The sequence below is a fragment of the Acomys minous genome (genome assembly GCF_964271855.1).
Source record: "Acomys minous genome assembly, chromosome: 3".
NCBI classification, from domain to species: domain Eukaryota; kingdom Metazoa; phylum Chordata; class Mammalia; order Rodentia; family Muridae; genus Acomys; species Acomys minous.
Genome location: NC_140485.1, coordinates 27,184,781 through 27,203,966, shown reverse-complemented (window position 1 = coordinate 27,203,966; position 19,186 = coordinate 27,184,781). Strand labels below are relative to the sequence as shown.

General features: G+C 50.4%; 1 protein-coding gene across 7 annotated transcripts in view; it reads right to left on the bottom strand.

Moving 5' to 3' along the window:
• The window catches only part of FRMD5 (FERM domain containing 5), a 263,034-nt gene that overhangs the window by 31,316 nt on the left and 212,532 nt on the right, over window positions 1-19,186 (bottom strand). For all 7 annotated transcript variants that reach the window (XM_084774313.1, XM_084774316.1, XM_084774310.1 and 4 more), the window contains exons 2-4: window positions 13,481-13,585; window positions 9,232-9,274; window positions 8,701-8,779 (exon numbers count right to left, since the gene is read on the bottom strand). In XM_084774313.1, coding sequence (XP_084630439.1) covers window positions 8,701-8,779; window positions 9,232-9,274; window positions 13,481-13,585 — 227 coding nt within the window. The remainder of the gene's footprint in view (window positions 1-8,700; window positions 8,780-9,231; window positions 9,275-13,480; window positions 13,586-19,186) is intronic.

Here is a 19,186-nt window from a genome sequence, read left to right as displayed (position 1 = left end):
GGGTGGTGTCAGGGTATCAGAACAGGAGCCTGTCTGCGAGGGCAGACGCTGCGCCGTTCGCGTCTAGCATCTCACTTGATTCTCACGCAGCACTGTGACGTTGGTGCTACTGTTACAGCCGCTCCTCCCAGACAAAGCTGAGGCCTTAGTGGTTTTCTCACAGACGCCCAACTAGATGGCAAAGGTCAGCTCCAAATTCATGACTTCAGGACTCCCAACTCCCTAATACCGTGCTACACTGCCCCGAGACTGTAACTGCTCTGGAGTCTCTCGAGCCATTGGGCGGCCCTTGACACAGCACAACGGAAGTGATAGTTTTCCATTTGGAAGTGTTTTTTTTTTAACCAAGAGTGAGCAAATCGATGACCACACTCACAAGTCTCCCAATAGAGCAGACCTAAGGCTACACGAGGCACATCAGTTCCTTGAGTGGGTCCCATGGCCAGGAGGCACCTGTAGTGGATTAAAAATACAACCCAGGAAGCTGGGTGCGGTGGCACATGCCTTTAATCCCAGCACTCAGGAGGCAGAGGCAGGGGGATCACTGTGAGTTCAAGGCCAGCCTGGCCTACAAAGTGAGTGCAGGACAGCCAAGGCTACACAGAGAAACCCTGTCTTGAGAAACAAAAAACAAAACAAAACAACAACAAAAATGAAAGGCCCATGGTGAGGAGGGGACACTTTCTGCTAACAGTCACATGAATGCCCACAGATGAATAACGTCCCAGGCCCCTCATGACTGTTCTGGAGTCAGAAGCTACCAGCTAAACCACCCCTCGACTCTCAACCACACAAATTCTGCGATGAAGGGCATGGACTTTGTTCGACAGCCACACATGACTACAACATCCCTGTGGGAGCAAGGAGTAACGGAACTATCCCACAATTCCTTTAGTTCCACTAATTTGGACCAGCAGAATTTAGAGCTTTTCTGGATAACAGTTACTCATGTAAAAAAATGTCCAAAGAGAGGGCCACCCACAGTGCAATGTTTGGAGTGCAACGTAGGGAGTGTCTTCTGGGCTTAGGAAATGGAAACCAGTCAAGGTCAAGGAACAATCTAATGTCTCCTGGGGCCTTGCCACTCAACGTATAGCCCCAGGCTGGCAGTGTTGGCATTTTTTGGAGCTGCACCTTTTACCAAGCTCCTCATGTGACTTGCACACAAGATGCAGAGTCTGAAAAAAAAAATGCAAGCATACCCCTACGAGCACATCAATACACGGTGCCTTCCCCAAGCCAAAGGGAAGGAAGGATTTCTCCCTGGGGGTTTGCAAGAGCCCTTCCTCTCCTTTACCAAGCCCACTTGGCCCTAACATACGCCAAGAAACGACTGGCGTCATGCAGAGTGCATAATTAAGATGGAGCTATCAAATCCATCTTGCCTGCACTCTGCTTCCCACAGTGAAATGCCACACGGTGTGTGGGAGAGGCGAGCGAGCACTTCCCTGCCTCTCACTGTTCCGACTCCCACCTTCCACAGGTTTTGGCAGGTGTGGGGAGAACCTTTGCCCCCAACCATTGCTCACTTCCTGGCTTACATTCATACCTCATCCCTTCCTCGCTGCTCTGCCCATCCATGACTGAGATCTGGGACAGGACATCCTGGACTAAAGGAGATGCTTCCAACAGTACCCACAAATCTGGATGGTGACTCTCTCTGTCGCAGACCGAGGAACATCCCCCTAGGGAATCGTGTCAGAGGTGCTCCTGTGGTTTGGGAAAGCTCCTTTCTGATCTCTGCTGTATGCAAAGTGCCAGGCTCCCTCACACACAAGTCGGCTGCTTTACAAGGCATTGCTATGGGTGGGCCCGTGGCAGATGGCTTGGGTGAGCTGGAATGTGTGGCAGCTCTCTGTAGCTGGGGGTCCTTTGGACTTTGGATGGTGGGACAGCTGTAGGCAGTTCAAGGGCCAGGCTGCAAAAACTCTCAAGCAATGGCAGGGCAAATGCAGGGAGTGAGGGAAGAGCAAGTATACTCTAGAAAAACGAGTCATTACAGATGAGGACATGAGCTCACAAAAGGATCCAGCAACAAGCCGTGTGTGTGTGTGTGTGTGTGTGTGTGTGTGTGTGTGTGTGTGTGTGTATTCTTCCCCCTCCACCTCGGGCTGGAGAGATGGCTCAGAGGTTTAGAGCCAGAAGCTACCAGCTAAACTACCCCTCGACTCTCAACTACACAAATTCTGAGATGAAGGTTGATGGACTTTGACAGCCACACATGACTACATACATACACACACACACACACACACACACACAACACACACACACACACACACACACACACACACACACACACACACACACACATATATTCCCCACCCCCTTGGGCTGGAGAGATGGCTCAGAGGTTTAGAGCACTGGCTGCTCTTCCAGAGGTCCTGAGTTCAATTCCCAGCAACTACACAGTGGCTCCTAACTATCTATAATGAGATCTGGTGCTCTCTCCTGGCGTGGGCTGAGAGAATGCTTGCTGTTCTTTCGGAGAACCTGAGTTCAATTCCCACAAGGCTACTGCTTACTGACTGGAACTCCAGCTGCAGAGAATTCAATGCCTGCTTCTGGTCTCCTTGGGCGTGCACACAGACACACACACATACACACACAGAGAGACAGACACACACGTGATTTTTAAAAACAGATTTTATTGTTTTTATTCACGTGTGTGTTGACAGCTTGTGAGAGTTGGTTCTCTCCTTCCACCACGTGGTGCCAGGGACTGAACTCAGAGCTGCAGGCTTGTCAGCAAGTGCCTTTTCCTGCTGGACCCTGCCCACCTTGCCTTTGAGGCAGGGTCTCTCCTCTGCGGCTGTAGTGTTTAGGTAAGCTTCCACTCAGCCCTCCCCACACCGCATGGGAGGGGTGCTGAGCCTGGGATTTCAGATGCCAGGGGCATGGAATTCAGGTCATCAGGGTTGCTCAGCAAGGCACGCTTGCCCACTGAGCCATCTCACTGGCCTCTGGCTTTGTTTTAAAACTTTGTTTATCTCGGCCGGGAGGTGCTGGTGCACGCTTTTAATCCTAGCACTTGGGGAGGCAGAGGCAGGTGAATCGCTGTGAGTTCGAGGCCAGCCTGTTCTACAAGGTGAGTCCAGGACAGCCAAGGCTACCCAGACAAACCTTGTCTCGAAAACAAACAAACAAACAAACAAACAAAAAAAACCCAAAAAACAAAACAACAACAACAACAACAAAAGACTTTGCTTATCTCTTTCTGTCCTTCATAAGGTACCAGTTGCCTCCCAGGTACTAGGGAAAATACTCGAAAGCACAGAACACAGTCCCTGCTGTCACAGTTACATATAAAGGAAGGGGAGGCCAGCAACACCCACACAGAACACTAATGTTAGCCACTCCCTGTTTCTGAGTGCACACTGTGCCCCACACTCTACTGTTGCACACACACTTCCTTATTCAAGCCTCAAGGAACCCCATGAGTAACTGCCGTTTTGGTCCCATTTTTTTCTTTCCCCTTCCTTCCTTCCCTCCTTCCTTCCTTCCTTTCTTTCTAGATTTATTTATATTATGTATACAGCGCTCTGCATGCATGGGCACTTGCAGGACAGAAGAGGGCACCAGATCACATTACATATGGTTGTGAGCCACCATAGGTTGCTGGGACTTGAACTCAGGACCTTTGGAAGAGCAGTCCTTAGCCTCTGAGCCATCTCTCCAGCCCCTCGGTCCCATTTTTCATACATGAGGAAACTGAGTGCTGACAGGCACTGCTGTCTGCCCTGCCTCATAAGTGGAAAAAAAAAAAAACCCTGCGATTTGAACCCAGGTCTTCCTGACTTCTTATCCAGGGGTTGGCAACGCAGGGTGCGCTGCTGTTCTTTCCAACGGAATCAAATTTTACGGGCACACGGTCTTGCTCACTCATTCACGAATCATCTATGGCTGCTTCCGAAAGGCACTGAGAGAACCAAGTAGTTGTGACAGAGACCATATGGTTCCAAAAGCCCAAAACACTCACTTTCTGTCCCTTTCCAGCAAAGTTTGGCAATCCATGTTAGCCCAGCGGAGGCTCAAATAATATTAACTGAAAGAATAAATGACTGGGGACTCCATGTGTTGATGCACACAGTTGTTACTTCTAGCGAATTCCCTAGGCAGCGCTGTGTGCCTGGCCCTCGGCTTCCCGGTGAGGTGCAGCTGTGCTTACACTCGCTTCCTTCTTGATCTCTTAAAGTTCATCCACCTGCAGTCCCTGGGAAAAAGCAAAATCTGGTGCCTAACTCTCCCTTTTCTTGGCCCTGTCACCTGTTTAGACAAGATACTCTATTTTTTTTTTTTTTTGTTTAAATGACACCGGAGATTAATCAGGATTTGGAAACTAAATTTGTCCTGTGGGGAAGGACCCAATGGATAAAGTGACTTCTCAGGAATGGCAGAGACTGCAGTGAAATTTAGGTGCGAGATTGCCAGGAAAAAAAAAAACCCTGACACACTGACAGCTAAATTAGTTTGGCAGCAAGGTGGGGCTGATGAGATGAGGGGAAAGCTAGGAATAAATTACAGGTACTGAGTGAGGCTGGGGCAGGTACCTACGCTCTCAGCACCAGCAGGGAGGTGTCTGGGAATCCTGGAGCTAATTCCATGGCTTCACGGAATGGCCCAGGGAGGGATGAAAACTGTAAGTCAGGCCAGGCACTCCATGGTTGATACCACTGACGATGTGAAGAAATTGCGCCCCAGGGAAAGAAGGCTGGTGAGGTAAAGTGTGAGGGGAAGCTGTCTGAGACGGTTAGGAGGAGGCATGAGGTGGCGGAGTGCTGGCGCACTTGCCACTGTCTTTGAAGTCGGCTGACTTAGTGAAGGGACTGGCTACGATCCCAAAGCTGCGCTGACACAGGCCATGTCACCAGAGTGACACTGAGTTCACTCAGTTCAAGGCTCCCTCGGGCTGGAAGTCTATCCAGAAGTTTAAGTCCCTCCACTGGTGTGGTGACACAAGGCTGCAAGTCTCAGTACTAGGGAGTTGGGGGGAGGAGAATTGTGAGTTCAAGGCCAGCTTAGGCTACATAGTAACACTCTCAAAAAACAAACAAACAAACAAACAACACAATAACAACAAAAAACCCTAAACCAAACTGAGTCCTGCCTGGATTTATGATCCACAGAATCTGTGATAATAAATGCTTATTTTACAAATATACTTAATTATTTGTTTTTGTGAGCTAGCTGGTTTTATTGGTCATAACCATCCACAAAACCTCCCTCCAGCTTCCCCCAAGACCCAGTGCAGGACACAGTCTTTCATGAGCCTGACTGGCCTCAAACTTTTCACTTTCTTTATTTAATTAAAAAAGTTTTTATGTCAGGCAGTGGTGGCACATACCTTTAGTCCTAGCACTTAGGGAGGCAGGGGCAGGCAGATCTCTGTGAGTTCAAAGCTAGCCTGGTCTACAGCCAGGGCTGTTACATAGAGAAACCCTGTCTTGAAAAAAAAAAAAAAAGGAAAAGTTCTTATGTGTATCAGTGTTTTGCCTGTGTGTGTGCCCTTGCACCAGATGTACGCCTGACACCCGAGGAGGCTGGAGACCCCCCGGAACTAGAGTCACGGACGGTTGTCAGGCACCACGTGGATGCTGGCAGTCAAGCCTGGGTCCTCCAGTGCAGCAGCTGGTGCTGCCCCCAACCCCACCTTTGGTTTTCCAAGACAGGGTTTCTCTGTGTAGCCCTGGCTGTCCTGGAACTCACTCTGTACACCAGGCTGTCCTCAAATTCAGAGATCCACCTGCCTCTAGCTCCTGTGTCTTGGGATTAAATGTATGTGCCACCACCGCCTGGCCTGCAGTGCTCTTAACCACTGAGCTATCTCTCCAACCTCTAAATTTTCAAAAATATTTAATTTTAACTCTCCCTCTCCCCCCCCCCCCTGTGTGTATGAGTGCATGCATGCACAATGTGTGCAGGTGTCCTTAAGGGACAGAGGTGTCAGATCCTGGAGGAGCTGAAGTTACAGATAATTGTGAGCCACCCAACGTGGGTGCTGGAAACCAAATGCAGGTCTCTGCAAGAGCAGTGTGTGTGTTCTTAACCTCTTACTATCTCTCCAGCCCAGGCCTTAACTTATTTTGTCTTTTGTTTTCTTTTACAAAGAATAAGGAGAAGGATGATGATGATGATGACAAAAAGGAGGAGAAAGAGGAGGAGGGGGAGGAGGAAGAAGGAGATGGTGGTGGCGGCGGTGGTGATGATGATGGTGATGATGATAGTGGTGATGATGGTGATGATGATAGTGGTGATGATGGTGATGGTGATGGTGATGGTGATAGTGGTGATGATGGTGATGGTGATAGTGGTGATGATGGTGATGGTGATGGTGATAGTGGTGATGATGGTGATGGTGATAGTGATAGTGATGAAAGGGGCTGAAGAGATGGCTTAGTAGTTAGGATTAAATGCTACACAGTCATAAGAACTGGCGTTTAGATCCCAGCACCCATATTACAAGTTTGTAACTTTAGCACTGAAAGATCTGGTGACCTCTTCTGGCTTCTGCATGGGAGTAATTGTGTACCTACTTCCACACTTATATATATATATATATATACACACACACACACACACTCATGTACACACACACACACACACACACACAAGCAAAAAAAGAAGCTAGTAAGCTGGTTAATGCAGCAATTTGCAGAAGCAGGTGTTACTAGCCTCATTCTGTGAACTGTCCAAAGGTCAGCAAAGCTGAATAATGAACGGCCAAGTCCTGCAGCCAAGAGGGAACACAAGTTGGACTTGAGCTACAGGCCTCTGCGGCTTCTTTTGTTAAGATAACACAGTTACATTTGATTTTTAAAAAGTTGGATCACGAGTTCCTAAAAGTCAAGAACGTCCAGTATCTGAGGGCAGTCACCATGTTGTTAGACCAGTCCCTTTCTGCCTCACTGTAGGGCCAATGAAATGGAAGGCAGGTGATGCTGGTGGCAGCAGGAGGTGAGGTGCTGGCCTTGACAGAAAGTGGTAAGTGTGGTCTGAGCTGGACAGGAGTGGACAGGGTCACACTCTCAGCAGAGAGAAGGGGGCTCAGGTCACGAGAAGGAGTGGTGCTTTGACAAAACTCTCTGTTCAAGCTGATGAACACAGTGGGCCTGTCCCCGCGGACCTGTCTCAAGCTGCACGGCTGTTCATTAAGACGGTAGGAGTCACTTTCAGTCCCAGGAAGATGATCAGCGCCCACAGCCCTCATGCTGCTGTCCTCTGTGTTTTACAGCTGGTGGCTGCACACAGCTCTGTGCACGTGTGGGAAGCAGCCTTCTTGCTCTTGACTCCAGAAGGTTCTCAATCCCCACTGAGGTCCTTGTGAAGCCATCTGCCCTTCTTGACCCCCTTCCTTGTTTTCTCTGCACTACTTCCTGTTTCTCATCCTTTCTCCCTTTCCTGATCTCCCTTCTGAGAGAGCCCTCGGTCCCATTTCAGCTGATATAAGGCCCGCGGCATGCTCTTCCGCAGTAACGGAAAGAATTCTGCATCCCCTCGTCTTTCCTTTCTTTGGACCCAGAGCAGATCTCAAGGCTTTATGGGACAAGCTGTCTATGTGACAGCAGTTACCTCCCTGCTGACTTTGCCTTCTCCAGGGAGGGGTTAGAGTTGGCAAGACCCTTTCTTCTTCAGTGTTCCCAACTGGCCACAAGTCAACACCAGGGGTGTGCTGATGAAAAAAAAAGGGGGGGGGTAGGATCCCAGTGACACAGAGCTTCTGAATCTCTCAGGCGAGGCTTGGCATGAATCTGGTTTAGACGAACAGGGCCCTGGGAGGCTGGGCTGGCTGTGGGCTGGAGACCTCTTCTCTTTCTCCAGCAGAAGAGATGGGGCTCATAGCATGCCTGCTCCAGAACACGAGTTCCACAATGTGTGAGGGCAAACGTTATGCTTTAAGTTTAAATTACTGTGCTTGAGAGATCTATAAAACAAAAATGCCTCTAACCTGTAAACCCCACTTGCCCAAGTACAGATAGCCTTCTGGAATGCTGTGGGCTGTTGTTACAGATAAGTTAACAAACCGGGTGTTTTTACTTCTGTAAACAAGATTGGTTGCCCCAACTGCATAGAGTGTGCTTGATCACACGTAGGTGGGAGGTACAAAGGCAGGATGTACATCAGGATGTATGCCTGCCCCATTGGACGAGGGCAGGAAGTACACAGCCTGTGGGGTTTGCCTTTCTAAGCACTGATTTGCGGCCATTCTCTGGGAATCCCGAGTATGGATCTGGCCTGTGTTCACTGTCCTGGCCAGTCTTGTTCTCTCACAGTGGGATTAACATGTGCACCTGCTCACACTAACAGCACACGAGGCTCTACCTGTTTGGGTTTATACTCTCTGTGTTTTCCACTTTTTCTGTCACAGGTTGGTATTTCCCAAGCCTAAAACCAAACAGCAACACCAAAGCCCTCTCCAAAACCATCAACAGAGCCACAGTATAGGCAACAGAAAGGCTGCCTTTGAACAACTAATTAGTTACTCCAGATCTATTGCAGAGTGAGCAATTAGAGGCTCAAAAGATGGGGGACTTCCTGCTGCTCCACCTCCAGAGGCCGGAGTGGAAAAGGTGGGAGGCGACAATCCACAGAAACAGGCTCTACCTAGGACGTGTTCCTCCAAAGAGAGCTGGACATTTCCAAATCCAAGGTCCCCACCCTCCGGCACAGGCCACAGTGGCTGGGAACAGCGGTCAGCCTCACCTGGTTATTTCCTCTTTCAGGGCAGCGGGGTCTGCAGGGTAAAACTTCACACGGAAGCACATGGTGAAGGGGGGCTGGGCTGCAGAGAAAGAGGTGGCTGTTAGGACAGACTCTCAAGGAGACGACTGGGTTCCCCTCCTTCTGGCATGCATAGGTCCCCAAAACATAAAAAAAGAAAGAAAAAAAAAAATCCCTTCGTGGGGCCGGGCAGAAGGCCGAGCATCAGGAGAACCGGCCGAGGACCCAGGTTCAATTCCCAGCACCACATGGTTGCTTGCCACCATCTGTCATTCCGGGTCCAGGGGACCTCATGTCCTCTTCTGGCCTCCACAAGGGCACACACGGTGCACAGACACACATACACGCAGGCTAAACACCCATACACAGAAAAATAACTTAAAAACCCTTTGTGTGTAGAGCCACTGTGCACTACCACAGTAGAAAATGACATGTGTGGACCAAGCCTTGCAGCCCCTGGGGGTTTCCTCCCATCCTCCCGGGGGAAAGCCTAGCTTCTTCCCAAATACTCACATCTCAGTTGCTTCACCACTGACTTTGTAAACTCCAACCAGTGCTGAAACAGAGAGCACAAGACAAGAGAAGCCTCCTGAGAAGCAGGGTCACGTGCAACCTGGTTTTTCCAATTGAGACAGCCAGGCAGAACACAATCTGCCTGGAGGGAGGAGGCCTCAAAGCTTAGGAACAGAGGTCTGGAGAGGAAAGCGGTGTTCTGAAACAAGCGACCAAGATGGACCAGCTGTGAAGGGAAAACCAGCCCAGGCTTCCAGGAGACACATCCCAAAGCAGGGTGCCAAAGCTCTGAGGCCTGTTCCTGGCAGGCCCGCGGGCATGTATGTAGAGCTGGCTTGGCTTGAGAAGGGAGCTGCTGGGCTTCACGCTTGAGTGTGCGTTGGGTTAAATACCAACTCTGTTGGCAAAGGAGTTGGGAGGAGGGTGGTGGTGGCAACTCTAAAAAGTATTGACAGGAAGAGATTTTAGAATGGAGAGGGCGTAGAGATGCCTCCTTAGATATTTTCAGTTTTGTCTGAGTGACATAGGTAGCCAGTGCTTGTGGTACCCAGGGTTTCCTGGCACACATGGCTTTTCAGTATCTAAGTTTCTTGGGATAACTATTGGTAACCAATGTGCAGGATAATATACTAGATTATAGTAACACTACAGTTTTCATTTCCCCCCTTGGCACTCGAGTTTGGGGAAAAATACAATGAGATCATTCTAATCTCTCTCTTTTAAAAAATTTTATTATTTCTCTCTCTCCCACTCCCCCCCCTTTCTCTCTCTCTCTCTCTGTCTCTCTCTCTGTCTCTCTCTCTGTCTCTGTCTCTCTCTCTCTCTCTCTCTCTCTCTCTCTCTCTCTCTCTCTCTCTCTCTGTGCCCCAATGGAGGCCAGGAGTTAATGGTGGTTGTCAGCTGCCCAATGTGGTGCTGAGAACTGAACTCGGGACCTCTGGAAGAGCAGAAAGTGCTGTTAACAGCTGAGCCATCTCTCCAGCTCCAGATAACTGCGGATCAGTTTTTCAAATCTTTGTGGGTACTGATGTCTGTGGCTCTTACATTAGGCAAGTAACGTGCCAATTGGTAGACAGCTAGAACTGCTATTATTGGGGATCGAACTGCTTGGGAGTAGCTTAAAGATGCTAGCCGCACGTTGCCTGAAGACAGGGAACCACTTGGTTACCGTATAATTACCGAGGCATAGCGTGTGGGCATTGTGTACCTGTGGAATGGGCAAAGGGAAGGGTTCCACAGTGCCCTCTTTCTTGGCTACTTCCGCTTAGTGTACTATCTTGGCAGAGCCCTTCCGCGGGAAAGCAGCCAAGGCCACGCAGATAGCATCCTGGCCTCCCCCAGTTCCCAGCTCTCACCTTCTGGGCCGGGCTGTGGGTCATGTAGTTAATGGGCCCACTAAGAGCCAGTTCTGTCAGCTCCACATGGATAATCTGGGCTGACATTCTGCTCTCTTGCTTCTTCTGATCTGAGCTCCCGCGAGGCTGGCAACTTATTACAGCCACTCAGCGTGGTTAAGAGCCCCTCTCACATTACACGGCCCACCGCAGCGCTGCCTCGCCGGGAAGCAGAGGCAAGGGGTGCAATTGCAGAGAGGCAACTGGAGATGCGGCCTTTGCCTGGGCAGGTGCGGGAGGCCTGGCTGGTTCAACGCACACGAGGACTGTATCGTGAGAAGGAACACAGCAAGTGTCAGAGATGCAGTAAACAGGACACCCCCAGGCTGACAGGTAAGAGAAATAAGAGAAGACAGAAGCGATGAGGCGTGATCAGCAGAGGGCACATGAGCTCGGTTACAAAGAGGCTCCTCCCCTGCTGCCAACAGCGGCAAGAGGCAGCTTTTGTTCGGACTGTGGAGAGGCCTGAGGCTGGGGAACATCAGGGCGAGCTGGAAAGCTTCACATGCCATCTGAGGGACTTTAGAGATCCAGTGGAGAGATCTTGAGGTTGTCCCAGCAATATGGTGGCAATATCTTATAGACCGAGTCTCAGAATTAATAGCAAACTGATCGCATGAGGCAGGATCAGGAAAAGGAGGTGAGATTCAGAGGGAAACGGGTCAAAGTGGAACATTCTTCATGCTTGTGAGGCTTGAAAGGGTGCAAGAAAGATCAAGGAGGGTGCAGAGGCTCAGGCTCAGCTGAAACAGCAAGGCACAGATGAGGCAGCTCCTCTAGGAGCGGAGGTAGGAGGCACAGGACACTCAGTGAGCAAGCAATGATGGAGGACCAATGTGACCGGTCGAGTCCTCATCTCAGGTCACCTAAGGCCTCCCAGGACTCTCCCAGGCTTCTATACCCGATGCCTATTTTCTGAGACGCAGAATCACCCCACTTGAGCTACCTTGGACTTCAGCATGGTGCCTTAGAAACCACACAGCCTACGGAACCAGACGGTCCTGGGCTCCAGACTGGCCTTGTCACTTACCCTGGCTGGACAACCTGTCTTTATCTACTCACCCGGTGTCTTACCATTGGCCTTAAGGGTTGTGCGATAGAGCAAGCGTGGAGCTCTTGGGTTAGCACCAGGCACTACTCGGTGCTCAGTCTACATCAGTCTGCTGCTGAGCTTAGCTTACAGGGACTCTGCATAAAGTGTTACCCAATCTCTTAATCAAGATTAAAGGAGGATAAACAACTGCATATGCATCCTTTTTTCTCCTCAAGGACATTCTGCCCTAACTGAAAAAATAATCAACAAGACACATTTTGCCCTTTTACTTTTCATACCACTAGCTCTGGGGGAGATGAAGACGTCCTAGTGCTTATGCCTCCGGCCCCCACCCCCCTCCCCTTTTCAAGAGAGAAAGCTTAAGGGAGAAATCCAATTACAAAACAAAAAACAAAACAACAACAAAAAACCCAACCAACCAACCAAACAAACAAAAAAACAACCCCAAAAAACAACCCTACCACTTTCTCAAGAATGGTTTCTTGCTATCCAGGCTCTTGGTGGCCTCACATTAAGGCCCAGAGCTAAAGACAGCATTGTCAACAGAGTGGAGCAAGGGATAGACATTGAGGGTAAATCTCCAAACAGTGAGATGCTGCTCACAGCTCTGCCAGGCAGAGAGGGGTAAGAGAAGTATGTGCAGAGCGGGGGCAGGGCTCGTCAGAGGAAACAGGCATGGCAGGTATCTTAGAGTCTTTAGAACACAACCCTATACAGGATCTGGAGGACAAAGTGGCCCAGACAACCAAAGGACAAACAGCATTGGACTGTGGCATGGTGGAGGGCATAGCCACTCCCCCTGAGCACCTGTCATTCTGGTTAGCACTGGCATGCTGTCCCTTCTTAGTGTCCGAAGACATGCTGTGACGACGGAGACAGACCTGTTCAGAGCTGGGGAGGAAGTCCTGGACCAGAGAAAGGAGGCCCTACAGGGTTTATGAAGCCTTGTAGCATCTGTGGTGATGTTTTTGGAGAGAGGCTGATGAGCATGGGTGGTGGGTGAGCAGGAACATTCAGCCTGCATGTGTCTGCATATTTTCCCACTTCCCAGGGGGTGCCAAATAGCACATCCTCACAGTCAGCAAAGGGACGATGAGTCAGAGCTGCAGAAATGCAGGTGTCTGCAGGCTGGGAAGATGCCGGTGAGCATCAAGGCACCACACATCATCAACGCATTCTGTCAGCAAATGCTTACTGAACGGCAACTGCATTCTAGGCCCTGCACTGGCTCCCTGGGAGACAATGATGGATGATGCAGGCTGCTGGTCCTCTCTTGGAACTTAAACTTTAATGCTGGAGACGATGCAGGGGCCCGAGGGAAACACACTTGTCTCTCTCTGAGATACCAGTCTTGGCCAAGGCCCATAGGCTGCAGCCGCTTTTACTGCAGAGAGCAAAGAAAGAACTTTGCAAGGTGCTCAATGGCTCATGTCAGTTAGGCTCTACCTAATCAGGACAAGACTGCTTGCAATGGAGGCCAGCTTGTCTTCTGGAAATGAAGCAAGAGATGCCCCCTCTGTGCACTGGGCTTCATGATCTCAACATTGGCTCTGCCTCTATTGGGTACCCATCGCAAATTGCTGCCTTTCAGGCCCCTGTGAAATGCCAGGTCTCCTCAGCTGAACTCTGGTTCAGGTGACTTTCAGGCTCAGTGCTATGATTTGAGGGGATGATGCCAGCTGCAGGGTCTAGCTGGTCCCTGAGTCTTGAGGTGGAACCTTGGGTAAGAGTCACATACAGCCAAAGATTCATGCCTATTGACTAACCCCATGCTGTGTTTGTGCTTTGAATTTTGACTTACCCGCTGCTTATCTGGGTCCACAAAACGAATCCCAAAGTAGTCTTTCTCAAGTAGGTTCAAGTGGTGGCACAGGAGGTCAAACAGGTACTGGCCTTTAGCATCTCTCTGCAAAACAAACAAGCTCCATTGAGAAATCTGTATACCTCAGGGTGATGCTTGCACATACGTGTGTGTGTGTGTGTGTGTGTGTGTGTGTGTGTGTGTGTGTACACGGAGGCTAGAGGTCAATGTTGACCGTCTTCCTTTTGAAACGAGAGCTCTCACTGACCCTGAAGTGCATTGACTCGGCCAGACTGGCTGGGCAGCAAGCTTCTGCAGAGCTGCCATGCCTGGCTTTTGGCTTTGTTTTTATAACTATAAGGATAGTTTATGAATTGCATGTGGATATGATGGCAGTGCATGCCCATGGTTGTCCCCCACAGTGTGACATTTCACACAGCCTCTGCCACCCTGAGGCATTTAGACCTGGGAGAAACTCAACAACATTCCACCACAGAGGTATCAGAAGTCTTGAACCTGTCACCGTTCTTCATCCCCATCGCCCATTCCGTAGGTCAAGCCACGCCTGTCCGGCAGCTGGACTACTACCTGAACTTTCTAGTACATTCCGTTTCCACTCTTGCCATCCTCAGTCCTTTGCACACTAACTAGAGTGATCACAACTTAGACATAACCTCTTCTGTTTGCTGAATAAGTTAACACAGTTAACACAGGCACAGTATGAGCTATTCACAAGTGCAAAATAATACGCTATAGTATTAGTCTCCAGCTTCTCCTAGCCCCACCCCCATGGTCTTCCTAGGAGCAGCCTGCAAACAGACTGTCACGTAATAGTCTATACACAGGTACATCTATAGGCATGGATGTCACCTCTTCTTAAAATAGATAAAATGTACATAGTGTGTGTGCATACCACAGTGGATGTGTGGAGGTCAGAGGGCAACTTCTGGGAGTCTGTTCTCTCTTCCCACCACATGAGCCCAGGGATTGGACCTTGGATCATCAATCAGGCTTGGTTGCAGGCACCCTTATCTGCTGGCCCATAAAATGCACGTATACACATTTCCCCCTAGCACTGGGGATGCAGGAGTTCACAAGGGCTCTTTCCCCGAGCCTCACTCTAAATGCCATGCTTTTATATACTGTTTCTGGCTTTGTTTTTTTGTTCTGTCTTCTCCTGGAGCTGTTTTGCAAATCTTTCTATAGTAGTGACGTGGCTGTGTCCCAGAGTTTTAAGCCATTGTATACAGTCTAGTGAACCTAATGCTATTTACCCAGGTCCACGTTAACGGAAACTGTTTCCAATCTATTAGGAGCGCTGTGGAAGGGATCTTTAATTACACTACTCACTTCTGCTTAACATAGTGACTGTCTTCCCATGCTTTTGGATTAAAGTCCCAGCTCTGGGCAGGGCCTGTAATGTCCTACCTAACCTCGCTCTCGCCCCCTCTCTGCACTCATCCCCAATAATCCTCTGCCCTCCAGTCTGCAACGGCCTTTCTGCTCCCGAACAAGCTAAGGCTCCTCTGTGTCTGAGTCTCTGCACTTCTGTCTGGGACACAATTCCCGTGGTTCCTCTCGCCCTACTAGTCCGAGATCCTGGTGTCCCCCTGCAAAGATCCTCCCCCTACAGAACGGCCAGCCTCCCCAACTCTGCTTTTCGCTTCCCTGCTTATGGCCCTCATGACCCTTGCAACACTCAGTTACCTTGCTGACTTCTCCCCGTGTTTCTCTCTCCCCTGCTCCTTTTGAGGAGCCTCCCCCAGAACTTAGTGGAAGATCTTATACAAGGAGGGCAGGACTTCATAGCATCTGCGGAATAAACTACTCAATCAAGAGAAGGTAGGCTGGCTCGAAGGTTACATGAGACAGAACTCAAGTTTTCTACTTCCCAGACTGCCTGGGCGCCCTAAGAGAGCCAGCAAGACAATGAGTTACAGGGAACTGTCCGGTCACAGGGAGCCCTGCAAAGCTCCTGTCTGCCACCGTCCCACGCTGTCCCTGCAGTTCATCTCACATGCCCTTTGGTAAGTTTATGTGTAACTTTGCAGCCAATTGATGGTGTCCTACCAGAGCCAAAGAGCTGGTGAAACAGCCCTGGTCCACAGGTAGTCACAGACCGGCCTGGCCCCGCTCCAACACCAGGTGCATTATTAAGACTTTCATGAAAGGCTCGCCCTTCACCTCTCCTTTTCTGCTGGCTTACCCTATACTGTGGAAGAACTAGGGCAGGATGCTAAGTCTTTCAGCAAATATCATAAGGAGTTTATTCCTGCAGAGGCTGAAAGATGAATGCAGCACAGCTTAATTAAAGGAGGAAGTAACATGAAGGTGCCTCTCCCTCCTCCTCCTCCTCCACTGGCCCCCACGCTCCCTCTTACAACACATTCTTGAAGCAGCAGCCAAAGCGGACACTCTTTGGTCTCCCAACAGAAACAAGACTGAGACCCAGGAGTCATCCTGGGGCTTTTAGCTGGTGGATCACAAGCCAGTCTCTCAAAGGGCTCCACCACCAGCAGGGATGCTCTGTTCACTACTCCTTGTTGCTGCTGCAGAGGATTAGACAAGCTTACACTCCCAGTTAGAGTCCTCTCAGAGGGGAGGAAGTGTGGCAACGCAGTCTGCTTGTCCTAGGCTAGCACTTCCCTCAGAGCAGCTGGAATGGAAGAGTGGAAGACACCGCTATGGTGTTTTTGGTTTTGTTTTTCCCCCTACAAATGTTATTTGCACCGTGCTAGTTACTGCCTTGTGAGCAGCTAGCATGAGTTTTAATGGCCGTAGAAGCTAAATTCCAATTGCACAGAAGCCTGGGGTAGGGAAAAGTGTGAGACAAATGCTGTGTCCTTGGTTATCCTGGAGAAACAGGCAGCTGTGCTGATTCATGATTAGTTTAGTCTCAAAGTCAGAGCTCCAAGCCTGAGCCTGTTTATCTGCAGGTCAGGAAGCCAAGGCAGAGCACCGAAGCCCTTATCCCCAGCTAAACTTGGAGGGTATTCTCTTCCCAAAGACATTATCGGGTCAAAGTAGCTTATTAAACAGGTATCTAAAAGCAACTTTGTATTTCATCCATCACAACAGTACACACATATTGAAAATAACAGTGCACGTACGAGAAGGCATTTGTTTTCTCTGTGTGGTGCACAGAATGGTCCATGAGCCTCTGAGAATTACTCTGCAACCAAGGATGGGAGCATTTATGTTTTTGCTCCTTGGCACACTGGATTCTGGGTCTCTGTTTTGACTTATCTTCAGTAAGAGACCAAAGAGCAAGCAGAAAGCAAGTTTGGGCCAGTGAACCAAACCATTTAAGATTAACTACATTATCTGCCTTCCAATAATCAGCACTGGGTGGGACAGCATTTCATTTTAACCCATCCTGGATGGAGCCAGGCATGGTGCACCCTACTGGGGAGGCAGCATGTAGAAAGACCCCTCATGAGTCTCCGATTTCTCCATCCAGCCACACTGGGAAGTATAGAGATTTGAAGTCTGAACTAAATGAAGCTTCTTGTGGGTGAATAATCATGACTTTCTCCAATCTGGGCCACGTGGAGTTAAATGGGAACCTTTATGGGACCTTAGAAGGCAGGGGTAAGATGATGGAGGGGGAAGGCAGGGGTAAGATGATGGAGGGAGAAGGCAGGGGTAAGATGATGGAGGGGGAAGGCAGGGGTAAGATGATGGAGGGGGAAGGCAGGGGTAAGATGATGAAGGGGGAAGGCAGGGGTAAGATGATGGAGGGGGAAGGCAGGGGTAAGATGATGGAGGAGGAAGGCAGGGGTAAGATGATGGAGGGGGAAGGCAGGGGTAAGATGATGGAGAGGGAAGGCAGGGGTAAGATGATGGAGGGGGAAGGCAGGGGTAAGATGATGGAGAGGGAAGGCAGGGGTAAGATGATGGAGGGGGAAGGCAGGGGTAAGATGATGGAGGGGGAAGGCAGGGGTAAGATGATGGAGGGGGAAGGCAGGGGTAAGATGATGGAGAGGGAAGGCAGGGGTAAGATGATGGAGGAGGAAGGCAGGGGTAAGATGATGGAGGGGGAAGGCAGGGGTAAGATGATGGAGGGGGAAGGCAGGGGTAAGATGATGGAGGGGGAAGGCAGGGGTAAGATGATGGAGGGGGAAGGCAGGGGTAAGATGATGGAGGGAGAAGGCAGGGGTAAGATGATGGAGGGGGAAGGCAGGGGTAAGATGATGGAGAGGGAAGGCAGGGGTAAGATGATGGAGGGGGAAGGCAGGGGTAAGATGATGGAGAGGGAAGGCAGGGGTAAGATGATGGAGGGGGAAGGCAGGGGTAAGATGATGGAGGGGGAAGGCAGGGATAAGATGATGGAGGGAGAAGGCAGGGGTAAGATGATGGAGGGGGAAGGCAGGGGTAAGATGATGGAGGGGGAAGGCAGGGGTAAGATGATGGAGGGGGAAGGCAGGGGTAAGATGATGGAGGGAGAAGGCAGGGGTAAGATGATGGAGGGGGAAGGCAGGGGTAAGATGATGGAGGGGGAAGGCAGGGGTAAGATGATGGAGGGGGAAGGCAGGGGTAAGATGATGGAGAGGGAAGGCAGGGATAAGATGATGGAGGGGGAAGGCAGGGGTAAGATGATGGAGGGGGAAGGCAGGGGTAAGATGATGGAGGGGGAAGGCAGGGGTAAGATGATGGAGGGGGAAGGCAGGGGTAAGATGATGGAGGGAGAAGGCAGGGGTAAGATGATGGAGGGGGAAGGCAGGGGTAAGATGATGGAGAGGGAAGGCAGGGATAAGATGATGGAGGGGGAAGGCAGGGGTAAGATGATGGAGGGGGAAGGCAGGGATAAGATGATGGAGGGGGAAGGCAGGGGTAAGATGATGGAGGGGGAAGGCAGGGATAAGATGATGGAGGGGGAAGGCAGGGGTAAGATGATGGAGGGGGAAGGCAGGGGTAAGATGATGGAGGGGGAAGGCAGGGGTAAGATGATGGAGGGAGAAGGCAGGGGTAAGATGATGGAGGGGGAAGGCAGGGGTAAGATGATGGAGAGGGAAGGCAGGGGTAAGATGATGGAGGGGGAAGGCAGGGGTAAGATGATGGAGGGGGAAGGCAGGGGTAAGATGATGGAGGGGGAAGGCAGGGGTAAGATGATGGAGGGGGAAGGCAGGGATAAGATGATGGAGGGGGAAGGCAGGGGTAAGATGATGGAGGGAGAAGGCAGGGGTAAGAAAGATGGACAGGCATCAGGGATGGGGCAGTTTTTCGGCCACCATTCTAGCTTAAATTTAAATTTTCTACACACCAAGGCTTCCCCAGCTTCTTTGTCAGTGTCAGGGCCTGTGTGTGTGTGTGTGTGTGTGTGTGTGTGTGTGTGTGTGTGTGCGCGCGCGCGCGCGCGAGCAGGCACAGATGCCGTGTGGAAGCTCTGCAATGTCACAGAGGAGCAAACACATTAGCCCATCTTTTCCGGATCATGCACATGTGAGTAAAGCAGAAAAGTGTGACAATTTCTAAAGTACCCCTTCTGCCCTGCAGTACCACACTGAGCCTAGCCTGGCTCTCTGAGGCCATGGGTGCTGAGAGCGGGGGCCACAGGTTGCCTAACCTCGACACCTGCTGCACTCGTGTACGTTTTCTTTGAAGCAGGGAACTCTTGCTGAGCTCTGGGCTCCAGAGCTCACTTTTTCTGCTTAGCTGTAGACCAACAAAATCTGTCCCAGAACTTCCCAGGCTGTAGCTCGAAGA